The sequence below is a fragment of the Anolis sagrei genome, chromosome 10 (genome assembly GCF_037176765.1).
Source record: "Anolis sagrei isolate rAnoSag1 chromosome 10, rAnoSag1.mat, whole genome shotgun sequence".
Lineage (NCBI taxonomy): Eukaryota > Metazoa > Chordata > Lepidosauria > Squamata > Dactyloidae > Anolis > Anolis sagrei.
Window position 1 is genome coordinate 35,270,117 of NC_090030.1, and position 17,903 is coordinate 35,288,019.

At 45.1% G+C, this 17,903-nt stretch overlaps 1 protein-coding gene across 1 annotated transcript in view; it reads right to left on the reverse strand.

Annotated features, from left to right (window-relative positions):
• The window catches only part of PASD1 (PAS domain containing repressor 1), a 167,991-nt gene that overhangs the window by 87,934 nt on the left and 62,154 nt on the right, over positions 1–17,903 (reverse strand). Inside the window, exons 3-5 of the mRNA XM_067471693.1 lie at positions 16,874–16,930; positions 11,627–11,781; positions 5,347–5,438 (exon numbers count right to left, since the gene is read on the reverse strand). Of these exons, the coding sequence (XP_067327794.1) occupies positions 5,347–5,438; positions 11,627–11,781; positions 16,874–16,905 (279 nt within the window). The 5' untranslated portion in view covers positions 16,906–16,930. The remainder of the gene's footprint in view (positions 1–5,346; positions 5,439–11,626; positions 11,782–16,873; positions 16,931–17,903) is intronic.

Sequence of the window (17,903 nt, forward strand, 5' to 3'; positions counted from 1 at the left end):
GAGACGAGCGTAACGTAGCTGTGCAGATGGCGAGGAAGGATGCAGAGCCCACAGACTGGCCTCGGAGGGAGAGAGCGGGCGGAAACCCCTGCGGGCAACGCGCCTCCTCCTCGTCACTCAGCCGGCGTCGTTGCTAGGGAGGGGGTCCATGCGGGGCGGTTGCTAAGGGCCGAAGCGGCGAGGAGGCACGTTGCCCGCAGGGGTTTCCGCCCGCTCTCTCCCTCCTTCCTCGCCATCTGCACAGCTACGTTACGCTCGTCTCTCCCCCTTTGCTGCCCGTCCTCCATGAAAAAGAGCCAAACAAACCTCGTTGGGCCAAGGTAAGCCTTTAAGGAGAGGAGAGAGAGGAGAGCTCCCAGCAAGCATCTAGCCAAGGCAGCCATCTTACGTATTTCCGAAATGGACGGAAATACAAAAATTTTTGGCGCATGCTGTTTCGATATTTAAAAACACTTCCGGGTTTAAAAATAAGTTTTGTAATCGTTTTGTAATTGCTAAAATTAACGAATATTTAACGAATTACAAAATTAACGAACGAAATCGCCCAGGCCTATTTTGTATCATTATCCTAATACCCCCATGCATATAGGATATATTGAGCATGGTGATCTGATCATGATATGAATAAACATAACAATTTAAATAATGAAGTACCAGTAAGGCCTTCTCGTGGACCACCCTGATAATTTGGGGGGGGGGCTGAAGCCCCTCAAGCCCCCTCACCCCCCCCCCCCCCGGGCTACGGGCCTGCCATTGAGAAGTCCAGCAAAACCAACAGGGACACACTCCCGGCGTAGATCATCTACTAAGGTGACCAAGGTTGTTTCAGTTCCATGTCCCGGCCGAAAGCCAGACTGTGCCGGATCTAGATAATTGGTGTCTACCAAGAACCCCTGGAGTTGCAAAGCCACCACACGTTCCATGACTTTGCTCAATAGGGGAGATTGGAAACTGGCCAGCTTCTGGTCAAAGGACACATAGAGTGCATTACAGTAGTCCAATCTGGAGGTGACTAAGGCATGGACCACCCTGGCCAGATCCGCCTTCCCGAGGTATGGTTGCAGTTGGCGCACGAGTCTTAGTTGTGCAAAGGCCCTCACGGCCACCGCCGAAACCTGAGCTTCAAGCGTCAGTGATGAATCCAAGAGGATTCCCAAACTGCGGACCTGTGACTTCAGGGAGAGTGCAACTCCATCCAGCACTGGTTGCCACTCTATACCCCGATCCCGTTTATGATTGACCAGGAGGACCTCTGTCTTGTCGGGATTGATCTTCAGCTTGTTCCTCCTCATCCAGATAGACACAGCGGCCAGGCACTCGTCCAGGACCCGAGAGGCCTCCTTGGAATTAGGTGGAAAAGAGTAGTAGAGCTGTGTGTCATATGCGTAGAGATGGCACCGAACTCCAAAACTCTGGATGACCTCTCCCAGCGGTTTCATGTAGATGTTAAAAAGCATGGGAGACAGAATGGAGCCTTGCGGGACCCCACAGGTCAAAGGCTAGGGGTCCGAGCAGGCATCTCCCAGCTTCACCATCTGGGATCGACCCTTCAGGAAGGACCGGAGCCACGACAAAACCGTGCCTCCAAGACCCATCCCGGAGAGTTGTCCCAGAAGGATACCATGATCAATGGTGTGCTGGTACAACGGTACCAGGAGCTCCAATTTTGTTTGCTTTGCATATAATGTTTGTTGTAGTCCTTAGTTTCAGGGACTCTGCAGATAGGTGGCTTCTTTTGGCTGCAATCATAGGGCAAGCCAACTACCAATTATAGTTAGGTTCCCTGGTCCCGCCCCTTTTTGGTTTTTAGAGGGAATAGGAGCCATTTTGGGTTCAGTCCACACAGAGAAGCCTTTCACGCAGGACATAATACCAAGAGCTCCTGTAGAAAGCTTCGTCTTCTACAGCTTGGCCGGGGAGAAAGGTCCCATAGCTTGGCCGAGGATTATACAGCCCTATAGTTCCTTTGCTGAAGGACTTCAGTCAGCCATCACGGAAACCTGAGTTCTTTTTCCCTTGGAAATCTACAAAGCTCTGCTTGGTAAGGGTCACTCGTGGAAGCCAGACGTAGTTGGTACCGGGTGCAGGGGCTCCACGCCAACAGAGGGAAAGACAGACTGCCCAGATCAGAATTTATTTATTTATTTATTTCACAGTTTTCTATACCGAGCTTCTCAACCTCATTGAGGGACTCAGCCCGGTTTCCAGCCATAAAAAACATATACACTCATTAAAATATCATATATCACAATTACAAAAACAACTTTAAAAACACTATATATAAAACTACAGTGGTCAGTCGTCCTATTAAGATGGATCTACATCAACTTCCATCCAGGGTCCTATGGTGTTGTCTCACTCATTGAAGGCCTGGCTCCACAGCCACGTCTTCACCCGTTTCCTAAATGTTAGGATGGATGGGGCGGTTCTGGCCTCCAGAGGGAGAGAGTTCCAAAGTCGCGGGGCCACCACCGAGAAGGCCCTGTCCCTCGTCCCCACCAGGCGCGCTTGCGAGGCCGGTGGGACCGAGAGCAGGGCCTCTCCAGATGATCTTAGTAGTCTTGATGGTACGTAGGGGAGAAGTTAAGAAGTTAAGGATTTCCCCATTAGTTAGTATACAGTTATGAAGATAGTGCCTGTTCCCTGTGGACAAGATTGAGAGAGAGAGCCAATAGACGGTTAAGAAAGCCTTAAAGTACCTGTTTGTTTTCATTAATAAAGAACTTTGTTGAACCTTTAAGCAATCTAAAGACTCTGTTTTAAGGAAATCCAAAGGTCTTTAATCTGAGGCAGCCCCGGCGTCCCACAAAATTTATGTCCTGTCTACAGTCTTATGCACAGGCCCAGCGTGCGACAGCACAGATGGTATTGAAAGTCGCTGAGATGTCCAAGAGAACCAACAAGTTTCTTCTTGTCCATCTATTTTGACCCTGAATTAAAAGGATGCCAAATATGAAGAGCTAGACAAGATGTCAAGGGAGGGGTGCTTTCTGGAAGGGTCACCCGCCACAAGCAAAGCCTAGGAAGATCTCCCGCCAGGCAAGAGCGTGTTTTGATTAAGTGGCGATGGATCAACTAGTTCAGCAAGAAGCGCCTGCCGATGGAGGTAAACAAGCAGACTTTTCCAAAGCAGGTGAGTCATCGCATCTCTCTGAGAAGGAAATGATCAAGGCATTGCAATTCTAGGCCAGTGCACACCCTCAAACCTTAGCAGAGACAAACAGAACAAGGCATTGTTCGCAAAGGACAGGAGCCCTTGCTTTAACACGCAACGAAAGGTCTTGTTGGCAAGAGGAAGGAAACACTTGGAATTAAGGCCTCGTCTACACTGCCACATAAGGCAGTTTGAAATCACTAGTAGCTTGGATGCCCAGCGGTGCCTTGTTCGTTTTGGGGTATTAGGTAACATCATTTAGTTAGTTAGTAACACTAATTATTAGGGAAAAGAATATACAGAAATATATACACACATATATGCACACACAAAACACATACACAGAACGGGGGAAAGAAGGAAGGAAGGAAGGAAGGAAGGAAGGAAGGAAGGAAGGAGAGAAGGAGGGAGAGAAAGAGGGAGAGAAGGAGAGAAGGTAAGAAAGAAAGGTAGAGAAGGAAGGAAGGAGAGAAGGAAATAAAAAGAAAGAGGGGAGGAAGGAGAGAAGGAACGAACGAAAGAGAGAAAGAGGGAGGGAAGGAAGGGGAGAAGGAAATAAAAAGTGAAAGAGGGAAGGAAGGAGAGAAGGAATGAACGAAAGAGCGAAAGAGGGAGGGAGGAAAGGGGAGAAGGAAATAAAAAGTGAAGAGGGGAGGAAGGAGAGAAGGAACGAAAGAGAGAAAGAGGGAAGGAAGGAAGGAAGGAAGGAAGGAAGGAAGGAAGGAAGGAAGGGGAGAAGGAAATAAAAAGTGAAGAGGGGAGGAAGGAGAGAAGGAACGAAAGATAGAAAGAGGGAGGGAAGGAAGGAAGGAGAGAAGGAAATGAAAAGTGAAGAAGGGAGAAAGGAGAGAAGGAACGAAAGAAAGAGGGAGGGAAGGAAGGGGAGAAGGAAATAAAAAGTGAAGAGGGGAGGAAGGAGAGAAGGAACAAAAGATAGAAAGAGGGAGGGAAGGAAGGGGAGAAGGAAATAAAAAGTGAAGAGGAGAAGAAGGAGAGAAGGAACGAAAGAGAGAAAGAGGGAAGGAAGGAAGGGGAGAAGGAAATAAAAAGTGAAGAGGGGAGGAAGGAGAGAAGGAATGAAAGAGAGAAAGAGGGAGGGAAGGAAGGGGAGAAGGAACGAAAGAGAGAAAGAGGGAGGGACAGAAGGAAGAAAGGAAAGAAGGAAGGAAGGAAAGAGACAAGGAAAGATGGAAGCAAAGAGCAAAGGAAGCGAGAAAAGAAGGAAGAGAAGGAAGAAAGAAGAAGGGAAAGAAAAAGAGGGAAGGAAGGAAAGAGGGAGGGAGGAAAGGAGAGAAAGAGGGAGGGAAGGTTGGCCACAGCAATACGTGGTGGGTACAGCTAGTAAAACATGAATCCTTGTTAAAAACATTGTCCGGTCCAATCATCTAGTCCAGTGGTTCTCAATCTGCGGGTCGCGACCCCCAGAGGGGTCATTTGGCAATTTCAGAGGGGTTGCGGAGCCGGTGGAGGGAACTATATATATAGTTATATATAGTTATAAGCCGCTATATATATATAGTGTAAGCCGCTCAAAGTCCCCTTCAGGGTAAGAAGGGCGGGATATAAATGTCGTAAATAAATCTATATAAATAAAAATGTAATGTTCGTTTGTGGGATTCACATAACTCAAAAACCACTAGACAAATCGACACCAAATTTAGACACGATGCATTATCAGGTCACCTAGTGATTATCACTCATAAAAACACCGAAAAACACAGCGGAAGAGACTTAAAAAGCCAAAAAAAAAGTACATTACAACACATGCACAAAACCACATATATACACATATATGCAAATATATATACACACATACACATACACAAAACACATGCACAGACTGGGCCACAGCAGGGGGCGGCTAGTAAATAAATAAATATAAAAGTCTAAAGAATACTCATTTCAACTATATATAAAAAAATCCCTAATATCTCTAAGTCGGGGGCTTCAAGAGCACAGTTTGTGAAATTGCCGGACTCCAAAGTACAGCTGTGTAAAACGACTGCATTTAGTGGAATCGAAGCCAGCCTGTCATACATATAAAGCCGTTGTTGGGTGACACCCTGGGTTAGGCACGCTAGGGTTTCCTCTAATACGTTTTGACAGGCATCCGGATGCATGAGCCGGTGGCAAATGACACCGAACGTCTTGTAAGTAAGTCCCTTGATACAACCCACGTCCCCACGCCTTACCTCTAACATCAACTGGGTGAACTCTTCATTGCTAAGGAACGAAGGCTTCCAGTCTTGCCTAATCTCACAGGCCTCGGTCTGTGCGGTGATTTCTGAAAGGGAAAGGAGCAGAAGAAGGGAAATGAAGTCTTTATGAAGAGCACCAAGACAGGCAACATTGCATAGCGATGAGTGAAGATACGTGGTGATGCCTATTGCCTCCAAGAGTTTCCCATTTACAAATAATATTAATAATAATTGTGCCATCCGCCCAGACGCTATAAAAACTAAGACTGCGACGTGCTTCTCTCTATAGCTGAGCAAACTGCAGTTGTCTATCTTGAGAACTTAAGATACTAAGCAACAGAAACTAGTACTGGTCTTAAACATGAAAAAAAGATGTCAGGTTTTACAATGTATTGTAATGTAATATAGCTGAGTCATGCACTGCTAATAGGCTTCTATTGGAAATGCTGACTCATGCATTAATTGTATACAGAACTTCATTTGGGGAATGTGTTCTGGCCTAGTCCAGGTGATTGTGAATGATGCAATCCTGGGTCTGAGTTAAGTCAATGAGTTGGGAATCAATCAGAGATTGCTATGTGTAAAGATACAGAATTGTATATAAGGAAGTCATGTACAGTGTATTCTCTCTCCTTGTGCTGTGATGCTGTTCGTCGAAGGCTCTATGTAATTGATTAAAAGAACCTGTCTACTAAGACAAGATATAACTGTATGCTGTGGTAAGTTTGTAATATCATCTAGACTGGGGGAAAGACAATGGTAAAACTGACAATGGCCGGGCATGTGCTCAAGTGTCTGTAAAAGAATTCCAGAGTGACTGCAGTTTGTAGGAGCAGTTGACTGAAAAATACTGTGCAGGAAGAAGCTACTGGAAAGCGCTGAAGTTGTGCAACTGATCTGCTGCTGAATTGTGAAATTAATCTCAACAAAAGAATATTTATTTATTCAAAGTCCTTGAAGACTTGGCACGGTTCATCACAGATCATCAAAGTTGCAAACAAACAGTCAATAGATAAAGTTACAAAAATATTCTTTTTTTTCTATAGTTACAGAGGTAACTTCTTCTCCAGATGGCAGATAAGATTCTGGAATCTTAACACCCTAACCTTAAGCTGTTGTGGTTTAGAAAAAAGCAGGTTTTTCCCTATCTATAACTTAAGGTCAGTCCTGGAGACAAAGCAGCCATGACTCTCTCTCTATAACTATACAACTCAATCTTCTCAACTAAGCTTATCTGTCTATAATATCTCAAAAACAGCTCAAAACACAATATACTATCTCAGTTTAGCTTAATACATATCTATAGTGTATAATTTTTGCAATGGTTTTCCCAGAGCTAACTGCCTAGCCATCAGCACGTCTGAAGTCTTTCCTCAAACTGAAAAGGCAGGGGAGAATCTAAAATGGAGATCTTTCCCTGGGAGAAAAGGCGGTCCCTAAACTTTGCTGCTCTCTAAGCCAATGGTTGCAAAGAGGCCTGCAGACTCTGATACTATTAACTTTTAGGGCTCTTGCAAAACTGCAGCAGCCCTGGGAGAAAATGCAAAGGGGAGCAACCTTAAGCAGCTGAGAGGTAAGGAAAAAACCAGGATCCTGGGAGACGGAACAACAACAATAATAATAATAGTTGACAACAGGCCCCAAATGTAGACTCTGCAAGGAAGCAGATGAAACAATGGATCCCATCCTCAGCTGCTGCAAGAAGATCGAGCAGACAGACTACAAGCAGAGGCACAACACTGTTGCTCAGATGATTCACTGGAACTTGGACCACAAAGATCATCTGCCTGCGACAAAGAACTGGTGGGATCACAAGCCAGAAAAAGTTACAGACCATCAAAAATGGTCCTAAATCAGAGAAAAACTAAAGAGATGGGAAGCACTAAACCTCTCCCTGATGGGGAGAGTGGCAGCGATCCAAATGTGCATCCTACCGGACATACTCCATCTATTCCAGTCGCTCCCAGTAGTAAAAACAACGGCGCCCTTTAAAATCTGGCACAAGGACATTACAAATTTCATATGGAAGAGAGGGAGGCATAGAATAAGTTTTGTGAACATGTGCGATAGTGCGATAGTAAGAAAAGAGGAGGCCTCGCACTACCAAATCTGCAATTATATCATGACGCTGCGGCCATGTGCTGGATAAAGGACTGGATAAGCCTTAAGGAAAGGAATCTGCTAGCCTTAGAAGGTTTTGACTTAATGCAAGGATGGCATAACTACTAGGCCTGGGCGGTTTCGTTCGTTAATTTTGTAATTCGTTAAATATTCGTTAATTTTAGCAATTACAAAACGATTACAAAACTTATTTTTAAACCCGGAAGTGTTTTTAAATATCGAAACGGCAGGCGCCAAAAAATTTTGTATTTCCGTCCATTTCGGAAATACGTAAGATGGCCGCCTGGCGATGCTTGCTGGGAGCTCTCCTCTCTTGGCGCCGGCTGAGCAAGCGAGCGAGAGGGCGAGCGAGAGGGCGAGCGGCGAGCGAGAGGGCGAGCGAGAGGGCGAGCGGCGAGCGAGAGGGCGAGCGAGAGGGCGAGCGAGAGGGCGAGAGGGAGGTCTCCTTCTCTTTCTTTCCTTTTCTCTTCTTTCTCTCTCTCTCACCTTTCGCAGGGGGGTTCTGAGCTCTCTTCCAAAGAAGGCTCCCCTTTCTTTCCCTCCTGGTTGGAAAGGCAGCCCCCATTGTGCCCTTCTTTCTCAGCCATGGCAGAAGCAGATCAGCAGAGCCTTGGAAACGTCTCACTTGCTTCCTCTTCCCTCTCTCTCTCTCTCTCAATTCGAGGCAGGAAACCCCTCCATCCTGCAGCCATCTACACTGCAACCTGGATGAGGTTTGGCACCACATTGGCTCAATGCTGTAGCATCCTGGGAGTTGTAGTTTGGCAGCCTGGGAAAAAGAGCCCATCCTGGAAGGAACCCATCCTAGCGAGAGGGCGAGAGGGCGAGCGAGAGGGTGAGCGGCAAGCGAGCGGCGAGCGAGAGGGCCCGCCAGAGTGAGTGCCTGCCTTCCCTCCTTAATAATAATTTCTCCTCCCTATTCTACTAAATTAATAATTAAATTAAAAATATTTTAAAAATATTGAAAAAAAAAGGGCGCCATCTTTACAAAATGTTTTGTAAATATTTACGAAATTTCGTAAATACCGAACTTTTTTAAGGGAAAATTTTGTAATTATTTTAAATATCGAAACAAAAAAAACCCCCAAATACAAATCGATTTTAGAAACAAATTTTTGCGTTGTTACCCAGGCCTAATAACTACCTGTGGAGGGGAAAGGCGAAGGGAGAGAGCAACTGTAGAAACCACTTTGTACGTGACCCTCTACTAAAAAATCTGGGAGAGATATAGAACAAAACTTTACCAAAAAACACCGTTATGGTTTTCACCTAACGAGGCAAGTCAAATTAGGGGAGTCCCGAAGGAAGATTGGTTAACGTACAAAGATATACTAAAGAGCTCACCGTCAGGACCCACACTCAAATCCCAGGAAGAACTAAAAGCACTTGACCCCAATATTTCATGGTTTCAATACCACCAGATTAAAGAAAGCTACAACTTAGATAAAAAACTGGGATTTGAAACTGAAGACACCATATGTGAGAAAATTCTAAAAATGGATAGAAAACATATTAGGAAAGTATATCAACAGCTACTCTCCTGGGAAACAGAAAAGGAACAAATAAAGGATAATATGGTTAAATGGGCCAAAGACATCGGTCGTTCAATCAGACTCGAGGAATGGGAGGAAATGTGGTCAAGAAAATTAAAACTCACATATGCAAATGAAATCAAAGAAAATTGGTACAAGCTTTTCTACAGGTGGTACCTGACACCGGAACAAATTGCGAAATTCAACAAGGGGAAAACAGAGGGGAAATGTTGGAAGTGTCAGAGAGCCAGTGGAAACTTTATGCATATGTGGTGGGGTTGCAAGAAGGTTAAAACCTTCTGGCGCCAGATCCACAAGGAAACAGAAAAAATCCTCCACACAAAATTCAAATTAAAACCGGAATACTTTCTATTGGGTATTTTAGACTTTAAACTAGAGCTCAATGAAAACAATTTTTTTTTATCTCTCTACAGCGGCCAGAATAAAACTGGCGCAACTATGGAAAACTATTGAAATACCAACACTAGAGTATTGGATCATGAAAGTGTATGACCTGATGAACATGGATTTATTGACTCAAAGACTCTCTAACGATAATGACAAGAGGAAAAATACGAATTGGGACAGTTTCCTGAATTATTTTAAGAATAGAAAGGCTTAAAAGTAAAGAATGTTTAGCACTGCTTAAAAAAGACGAAGACATGGACTAATGTTCGAGTTACAAAGAAAATTTATACATACCAAAATGCACAGACTAACCTGGAAGTTCTTATACCCCTGTCACACCAACTACTCCTCCCCACTCCCCCCCCCCCCCCGCACGGGATGAAAGAAGAGACGAATGGCACCAGAACAGATGAATGACACGAGGAGTGATTGCGTGAAGGAGCGAATGCACCCAAATAGCCCCCCCTCCCCCTCCCCTCTCTCCTGCCCATCCCCAAGATTCTTTTTTATATATGTATGTTTAAAAGCTTAATAAAAATATTTTTTTTAAAAAAGAAAAAGTTACAGAGAAATGAACATGTCAAGCTACTCTGGGACTTCCGAATTCAGACAGACAGAGTTTTGGTGTTTACAGTGGTTTCAAAAGATGGGAGGAGTGTGTGTCCCAAGGTGGCACCCATGGAGAGAAGAAGGACTCAGACCAGGGCCAAGTGGCATTGATCTCCATTCACAGGAAGGGGGTCAGGGAAAATCTTTCATGAACACTCATAGAATCATAGAACCAAAGAGTTGGAAGAGACCTCATGGGCCATCCAGTCCAACCGTATTCTGCCAAGAAGCAGGAATATTGCATTCAAATCACCCCTGAGAAATGGCCATCCACCCTCTGTTTAAAAGCCTCCAAAGAAGGAGCCTTCATCACGCTCCGGGGCAGAGAGTTCCACTGCTGAATGGCTCTCACAGTCAGGAAGTTCTTCCTCATGTTCAGAAACCAATGCCCTCCCTGCTGGAGAAGATGCAGGTCAAGAATACGGCTCCATAATCACCTACAGACCCACCATGGAGGATTATCCTACTCGGCCAACGAGAGATCACCTAAGTAAGTAAGTAAGTAAGTAGTCCCATGATTCTATATAATTGAGCGACAGTGGTGTCAAACTGCATTAGCTCTACAGTGTAGACAGGGGCGGCTCGTCCATTACGCAAAGTAAGTGGTTGCAGAACACTTTTTTTTGCCAGGGGCGCAGAGGCGCCTCTGTAAATGCCCCTCGACCGCCACTTGAGGAGCGCCCCCTCCTCAGCTCACAACAGCCCTAGCAGTCCGGGGGGATCCTCGGCTTCCTTGCCTCGCTGCCGGGCGATCCTCTTCCCAAAGGGGCCGGGCCCTTGAGCCTCGCCTCGCCCCTCTCGTTCCTGCTCCACCTGGCCGCCGGGTGTGCGAGCAGAGCCGGCGCTCAATCGTTCTTCACGTTCGATCCCTTCCCCATGACCGGCTCCCTTTCCCGATCCCCCGGCGCTCCACCCGCCTCCTCTCCTCTCCCCAATCCGCGAGTGGGTCAAGGGGCGGAGGCGCCGCACCTGGCCCGTTTTGGGTCCGGAGGCGTGTCTGAAGACCCCAGCGTACACACCAAAAGTGGCCTCTTCTCCTGACTTTCTCTTCAGCCATTGGGACCAAGAGAGAGAGAGAGAGAGAGCCCATCCGGCTGAAGGTATCTCCCACCTCCGCTCCCTCCTTTGTTTTTGTGCCTACCTTCAGGAAAGGTGGGCATCTCCACCTCTCTCTCTCTCTCTCTCTCTCTCTCTCTCTTGGTCCCAATGGCTGAGGAGAAAGTCAGGAGAAGAGGTGACTTTTGGTGCACACGCCGGGGTCTTCAGGCACACCTCCGGACCCAAAGCGGGCCAGGCAAGGGAGCAAGTGCGGCAAGTGTAGTTACTGGGATGTATAGTTCACCTACAATCAAAGAGCATTCTGAACTCCACCAATGATGGAATTGAACCAAATATGGCACAGAGAACTCCCATGACAAACAGAAAATATATATCAATGATTGGTTGGGGGGGGGGGGGTGTGCCAAAATACTGTTTGCTTACCATTGAAAATTACCTAGGGCCGCCTCTGAGTGTAGACACACTTTTAGTTTGTTGTGAGATAAAGTTTTACAATCATGATAGGAAATCAAAATAGGACACCAGTCAACGCGCCATTGGAGTACCTTTCTGTTTCTGCAAGAAGTCGATGGTCCTCTGCAATATGGTGGATTTGTCCATCTTGAGCGGGTGGCCGTGGCCCTGCAGCATGGTGCAAAGCTCCTTGATGAGGACATTGAACTGGTCTCGCCTCTTCTTCTCGGACTTGTTGCGCGATGCCCTGGTCAATCACAACACAAGAGGAGACTCAAAATACACGTCTACAAAATAGATGGATGGATTGCACATAACTCCAGAAAAACTCACAAAGATAGATGGATGGATGGATGGATAGATAGATAGACAGACAGACAGATGGATATATAGTTAGATATATGTATGTATTTATGTATGTATGTATGTATGTATGTATGTATGGATGGATGGATGGATAGATAGATAGATAGATAGATAGATAGATAGATAGATAGATGATATGGATGGATGGATGGATGGATGGATGGATGGGTGGGTGGGTGGATGGATAGATAGACAGACAGATGGATATATAGATATATGTATGTATGTATGTATGTATAGATAGATAGATAGATATGGATGGATGGATGGATAAGATAAGATAGTCGGATGGATGAATTATAGTTAGATAGATGGATGGATGGATAGATAGACAGACAGATGGATATATAGATATATGTATGTATGTATGTATGTATGTATAGATAGACAGACAGACAGACAGACAGACAGACAGACAGATAAAAGATATGGATGGATGGATGGATAAGATAAGATAGTCGGATGGATGAATATATAGTTAGATAGATGGATGGATGGATAGATAGACAGACAGATGGATATATAGATATATGTATGTATGTATGTATAGATAGACAGACAGACAGACAGACAGACAGACAGACAGTTAGAAGATATGGATGGATGGATGGATAAGATAAGATAGTCGGATGGATGAATATATAGTTAGATAGATGGATGGATGGATAGATAGACAGACAGATGGATATATAGATATATGTATGTATGTATGTATGTATGTATAGATAGATAGATAGATAGATAGATAGACAGACAGACAGATAGAAGATATGGATGGATGGATGGATAAGATAAGATAGTCGGATGGATGAATATATAGTTAGATAGATGGATGGATGGATAGATAGACAGACAGATGGATATATAGATATATGTATGTATGTATGTATGTATGTATGTATAGATAGACAGACAGACAGACAGACAGACAGACAGATAGATAGATAGAAGATATGGATGGATGGGTGGATGGATGGATAAGATAAGATAGTCGGATGGATGAATATATAGTTAGATATATGGATGGATGGATGGATGGATGGAGAGAGAGAGAGAGAGAGAGTTCGGACTTATTTATTTATTTATTCGACTTGTATACCGCTATTCCCAATTTGGCTCGGAGTGGTTTACAGAAGCAGATTAAAACAATACAATTAGCTTCAAAAATAACCATAACCATAACAATAGGCAGCAAGAACAGGCATAGTTCAAGTTGTTCACCCATCAAAAGCTTGCTGGAAAAGAAAAGTTTTACAGGCTTTCCAAAAAGCAAGTAGGTCTCGGATGGTTCGAGTTTCAACCGGCAAGGCATTCCATAAATAAGGTGCCACGATCGAGAAGGCTCTCTGCCTAGTCGATGACAAATGATAGGTCCGGATGTCAGGGACTGCAAGCAAATTTTGGTCTTCAGACCGGAGTAATCTCTGGGGTTGGTAGGGGGATAAGCGGGCCCTCAGGTACGCCAGCCCCAGACCATGTCAGGCCTTAAAGGTTAGTACCAGCACCTTGAAAGTGATCCGGGACTCAAATCGGAAGCCAGTGCAGCTGTTGGAGGATTGGGGTGACACGACACCTCGCCGGCACTCCGGCGAGAAGACGAGCCACCGCATTTTGCACCAGCTTCAGTTTCCGGATCACTGACAAAGGAAGGGCAATGTAGAGGGCGTTACAGTAGTCAAGCCTTGAGATGACCATCGCCTGGATCACTGTAGCCAGGTCGTTCCTAGATAGGAAGGGAGCCAGTCGCCTAGCCTGACGCAGGTGGAAAAACAGCCGAGACCTGGGCCTCCATTGTGAGTAGAGGGTCCAATAAGACACCAAGACGCTTGTCAGAAGGTGACGGACGTAGTGTCTCGCCATCCAGGGTAGGCAGCTGGACCTCCCTCCCACCCAAAGGATCTCCGTCTTCGCTGGGTTCACCCTCAACCTGCCGTCAGAAATCACTGTGGATTCAAACTAGACCAAACTTGCCACGAATGTTCCATAAGCCCAAATATGAACACAGATGGAAGTTGGGGGAAATATACCTTGATATTTGAGAGCTGTAGATACTGGGATTTGGAGTTCACCTACAATCAAAGAGCATTCTGAACTCCACCAATGATGGAATTGAACCAATCTTGGCACACAGGACTCCCATGACCAACAGAAAACACTAGAAGGGTTTGGTGGGCATTGACCTTGAGTTTGGGAGTTGTAGTTCACCTACATCCAGAGAGCACTGTAGACTCAAACAATGATGGACCTGGACCAAACTTGGCATGAATACTCCATAAGTCCAAATATGAACACAGATGGAAGTTGGGGGAAATACACCTTGACATCTGAGAGCTGTAGTTACTGGGATTTATAGTTCACCTACAATCAAGGAGCATTCTGAACTCCACCATTGATGGAATTGAACCAAATATGGCACACAGAACTCCCACAACGAACAGAAAATATATATATCAATGATTGGTTGGGGGGGGGGGAATACTGTTTGCTTACCGTTGAAAATTACCTAGGGCCGCCTCTGAGTGTAGGCACACTTTTTGTTTGTTGTGAGATAAAGTTTTACAATCATGATAGGAAATCAAAATAGGACACCAGTCAACTTCGCTGGGTTCACCCTCAACCTGCTGGCACACAACCATCCAGGAATGGACTCAAGGCACCGATGGAAATTTTTGGGTACGGAGTCTGGCCGGCCCTCCATCCTCAGAATGAGCGGAGTGTCGTCAGCGTATTGGTGGCACTCAAGCCCAAATCTCCGCACCAGTTGGGCAAGTGGTTCCATATAGATGTTAAATAATAGAGGAGAGAGAATAGCTCCCTGCGGGACTCCACAAGTTAGCGGAGATCTCTCGGAAACCATCCCTCCCCTCACCACGTGCTGTCCCCAATTCTGGAGGAAGGAGGACACCCACTTAAGGGGTATCCCCCTCACCCCAGTCAAGGCTAGGTGGTGGGTCAATAGATTGTGGTCAACCGTATCAAATGCTGCTGTGAGGTCCAATAACACGAGCAGCGCTGATCCGCCTTGATCCATCGGGCAGCGGAGCTGATCTGTGATGGCAACTAGCACAGTCTCCGTCCTGTGCCCACTACGGAAGCCGGACTGGAAGGGATCGAGTCCGGCCGTATCATTTAGGAACTGCTGCAATTGATGCCCTCTCTACCACCTTGCCCAGAAACGGAAGGTTCGAGACTGGAAATGGAAATGTTGGAAATGTAAACAGAAGAAAGAAAGGAACTTGTTCTCACATGAGGTGGAACTGGCCAAAGATTCTAGATTTCTGGATAAAAATTCATAATGAAATGGAAACTGTATTAATAAACAAAACAATATTGATACCAGAATATTTTCTATTAGGATTATTAGACAAGCAGATACCAAAATGTCAACAGCAGCAAGAATTGAATATTTATTTATTTACTTATTTATTGACAGTGTCTATGGCAGTGGTTCTCAACCTTCCTAATACAATTCCTCATGTTGTGGTGACCCCCAACCCTAAAATTGTTTTCGTTGCTACTTCATAACTGCAATTTTGCCACTGTTATGAATCGTCATGTAAATACCTGATAGGCAGGATGTATTTTCATTCTCTGGACTTTGGGAGTTGTAGTTGCTGGGATTTATAGTTCACCTACAATCAAAGAGCATTCTGAACTCTACCAGAGATGGAATTGACCCAAACTTGGCACACAGAATGCCCACGACAAGCAAAAAATAATGAAAGGGTTAAGTGAGAATTGGCCTTGAGCTTGGGAGTTGTAGTTCACCTATCTCCAGAAAGCACTGTGGACTCAAACAATGATAGATCTGGACTAAACTTGGCACGAATACCCAATGTGCCCAAATGTGAACACTGTTGGAGTTTGGGGGAAATAGACCTTGACATTTGGGAGTTGTAGTTGCTGGGATTTATAGTTCACCTACAATCAGAGAGCATTCTGAACTCTACCAGAGATGGAATTGACCCAAACTTGGCACACAGTACGCCCATGACCAGCAAAAAATAATGACAGGGTTAAGTGAGAATTGGCCTTGAGCTTGGGAGTTGTAGTTGACCTATCTCCAGAAAGCACTGTGGACTCAAACAATGATAAATCTGGACTAAACTTGTGCCCAAATGTGAACACTGTTGGAGTTTGGGGAAAATAGACCTTGACATTTGGGAGTTGTAGTTGCTGGGATTTATAGTTCACCTACAATCAGAGAGCATTATGAACCCCACCAACGTTAGAATTGGGCCAGACTTCCCACACAGAACTCCCATGACCAACAGAAAATACTGTGTATCCTGATGGTCTTTGGCGACCCCTCCGACACCCCCTCGTGACCCCCCCCAGGGGTCCCGACCCCCAGGTTGTACGTATACATGGCAAATATTCAATGCCATAGACACGGGTCTATGGCATTGAATATTTGCCATGTATACGTACATTGTAATCTGCCCTGAGTCCCCTGTGGGGTGAGAAGGGTGGGATATCAATACTGTCAATAAATAAATAGAAGTGTGAAAATGAAATTAAAATAAATGTATGACTAAAAAAATGTGGTGGAAAAAAGAGGACACTCAAAATAAGGAAGGGCCAATAGAAGAAATGGGCAAATTGGGCCCAAGGATGGAAGCCATGGGAAGTGAGATGTGGTGGAAAGGAAAGAATTGTTTTCATTCATAGAATCATAGAATCAAAGAGTTGGAAGAGACCTCATGGGCCATCCAGTCCAACCCCATTCTGCCAAGAAGCAGGAATATTGCATTCAAAGCACTCCCGACAGATTGCCATCCAGCCTCTGTTTCAAAGCCTCCAAAGAAGGAGCCTCCACCACACTCCGGAGCAGAGAGTTCCACTGTTGAACGGCTCTCACAGTCAGGAAGTTCTTCCTCATGTTCAGGTGGGATCTCCCTTCTTGTAGTTCCAACACCATACATTTTGATTCAATGGCCCCACTTGGGATGGCGCATGCTTTTGTCCCGTACCTCTTTGCCCTGTCCTTCTCATCTTCGTCCATCAGCTCGTTTACAAAATGCAGAGTTCTGGAAGGTAAATAAAACAAAGATCGTATTTGAGGGAGAAAGAAAAACATTGCGCAATGCCTGGAACTTCATAAGCTCGTCACTGTTTTTGTATTTATTGTGATAGACAAACAAACAATCCAACAAACAAACAAACTTCTTTCGATAGACAAACAAACAATCCAAAATATTGTCAAAGTCTTTCATGGCCGGAATCACTGGGTTGTTGCAGGCCATGTTCCAGAAGCATTCTATCCTGACATTTCGCCTGCATCTGTGGCAAGCATCCTCAGAGGTTGTGTGGTTTGTTGGAAACTAGGAAAATTGGGCGAATATATCTGTGGAATAATGTCCAGGGCGGGAGAAAGAACTCTTGTCTGTTGTGTCAGGATTAATTTAGTTATGTATGTGTTTTAAATGTGCTTCTATGTATTTCCAAGATGGATTCCACTGTGTGTTAGAAATGCTGTGCAGAATGTTCATACCATGAGGCTGTGATTAAGTAACCTTGAGAAGTAAGATAATGTTTGCTGGGAACAGAAGGGAGTAAGCAGTCTCATCAAGAAAGGAAGAGATAAGTAGATATGAAGAGACTTTCGTTTTGACTAGTTCCTGAATTGTAGCTCGCTGTAGTAAGACGTGTCTATTGCATGTGCTTAGTAAACTTAGTTTCTTTTGTAACTCGAAGGCTGCAGAGTCCTTATTTTGCAACCAGAGTAATTTTCAAAGGTAAGCAAACAGTATTTTGGCACACTCCCCCCCAACCAATTATTGATATATATTTTCTGTTCCTCGTGGGAGTTCTGTGTGCCATATTTGGTTCAATTCCATCATTGGTGGAGTTCAGAATGCTCTTGGATTGTAGGTGAACTATACATCCCAGTAACTACACTTGCTGCACTTGCTCCCTTGCCTGGCCCACTTTGGGTCCAGAGGCGTGCCTGAAGACCCCGGCGTGTGCACCAAAAGTCACCTCTTCTCCTGACTTTCTCCT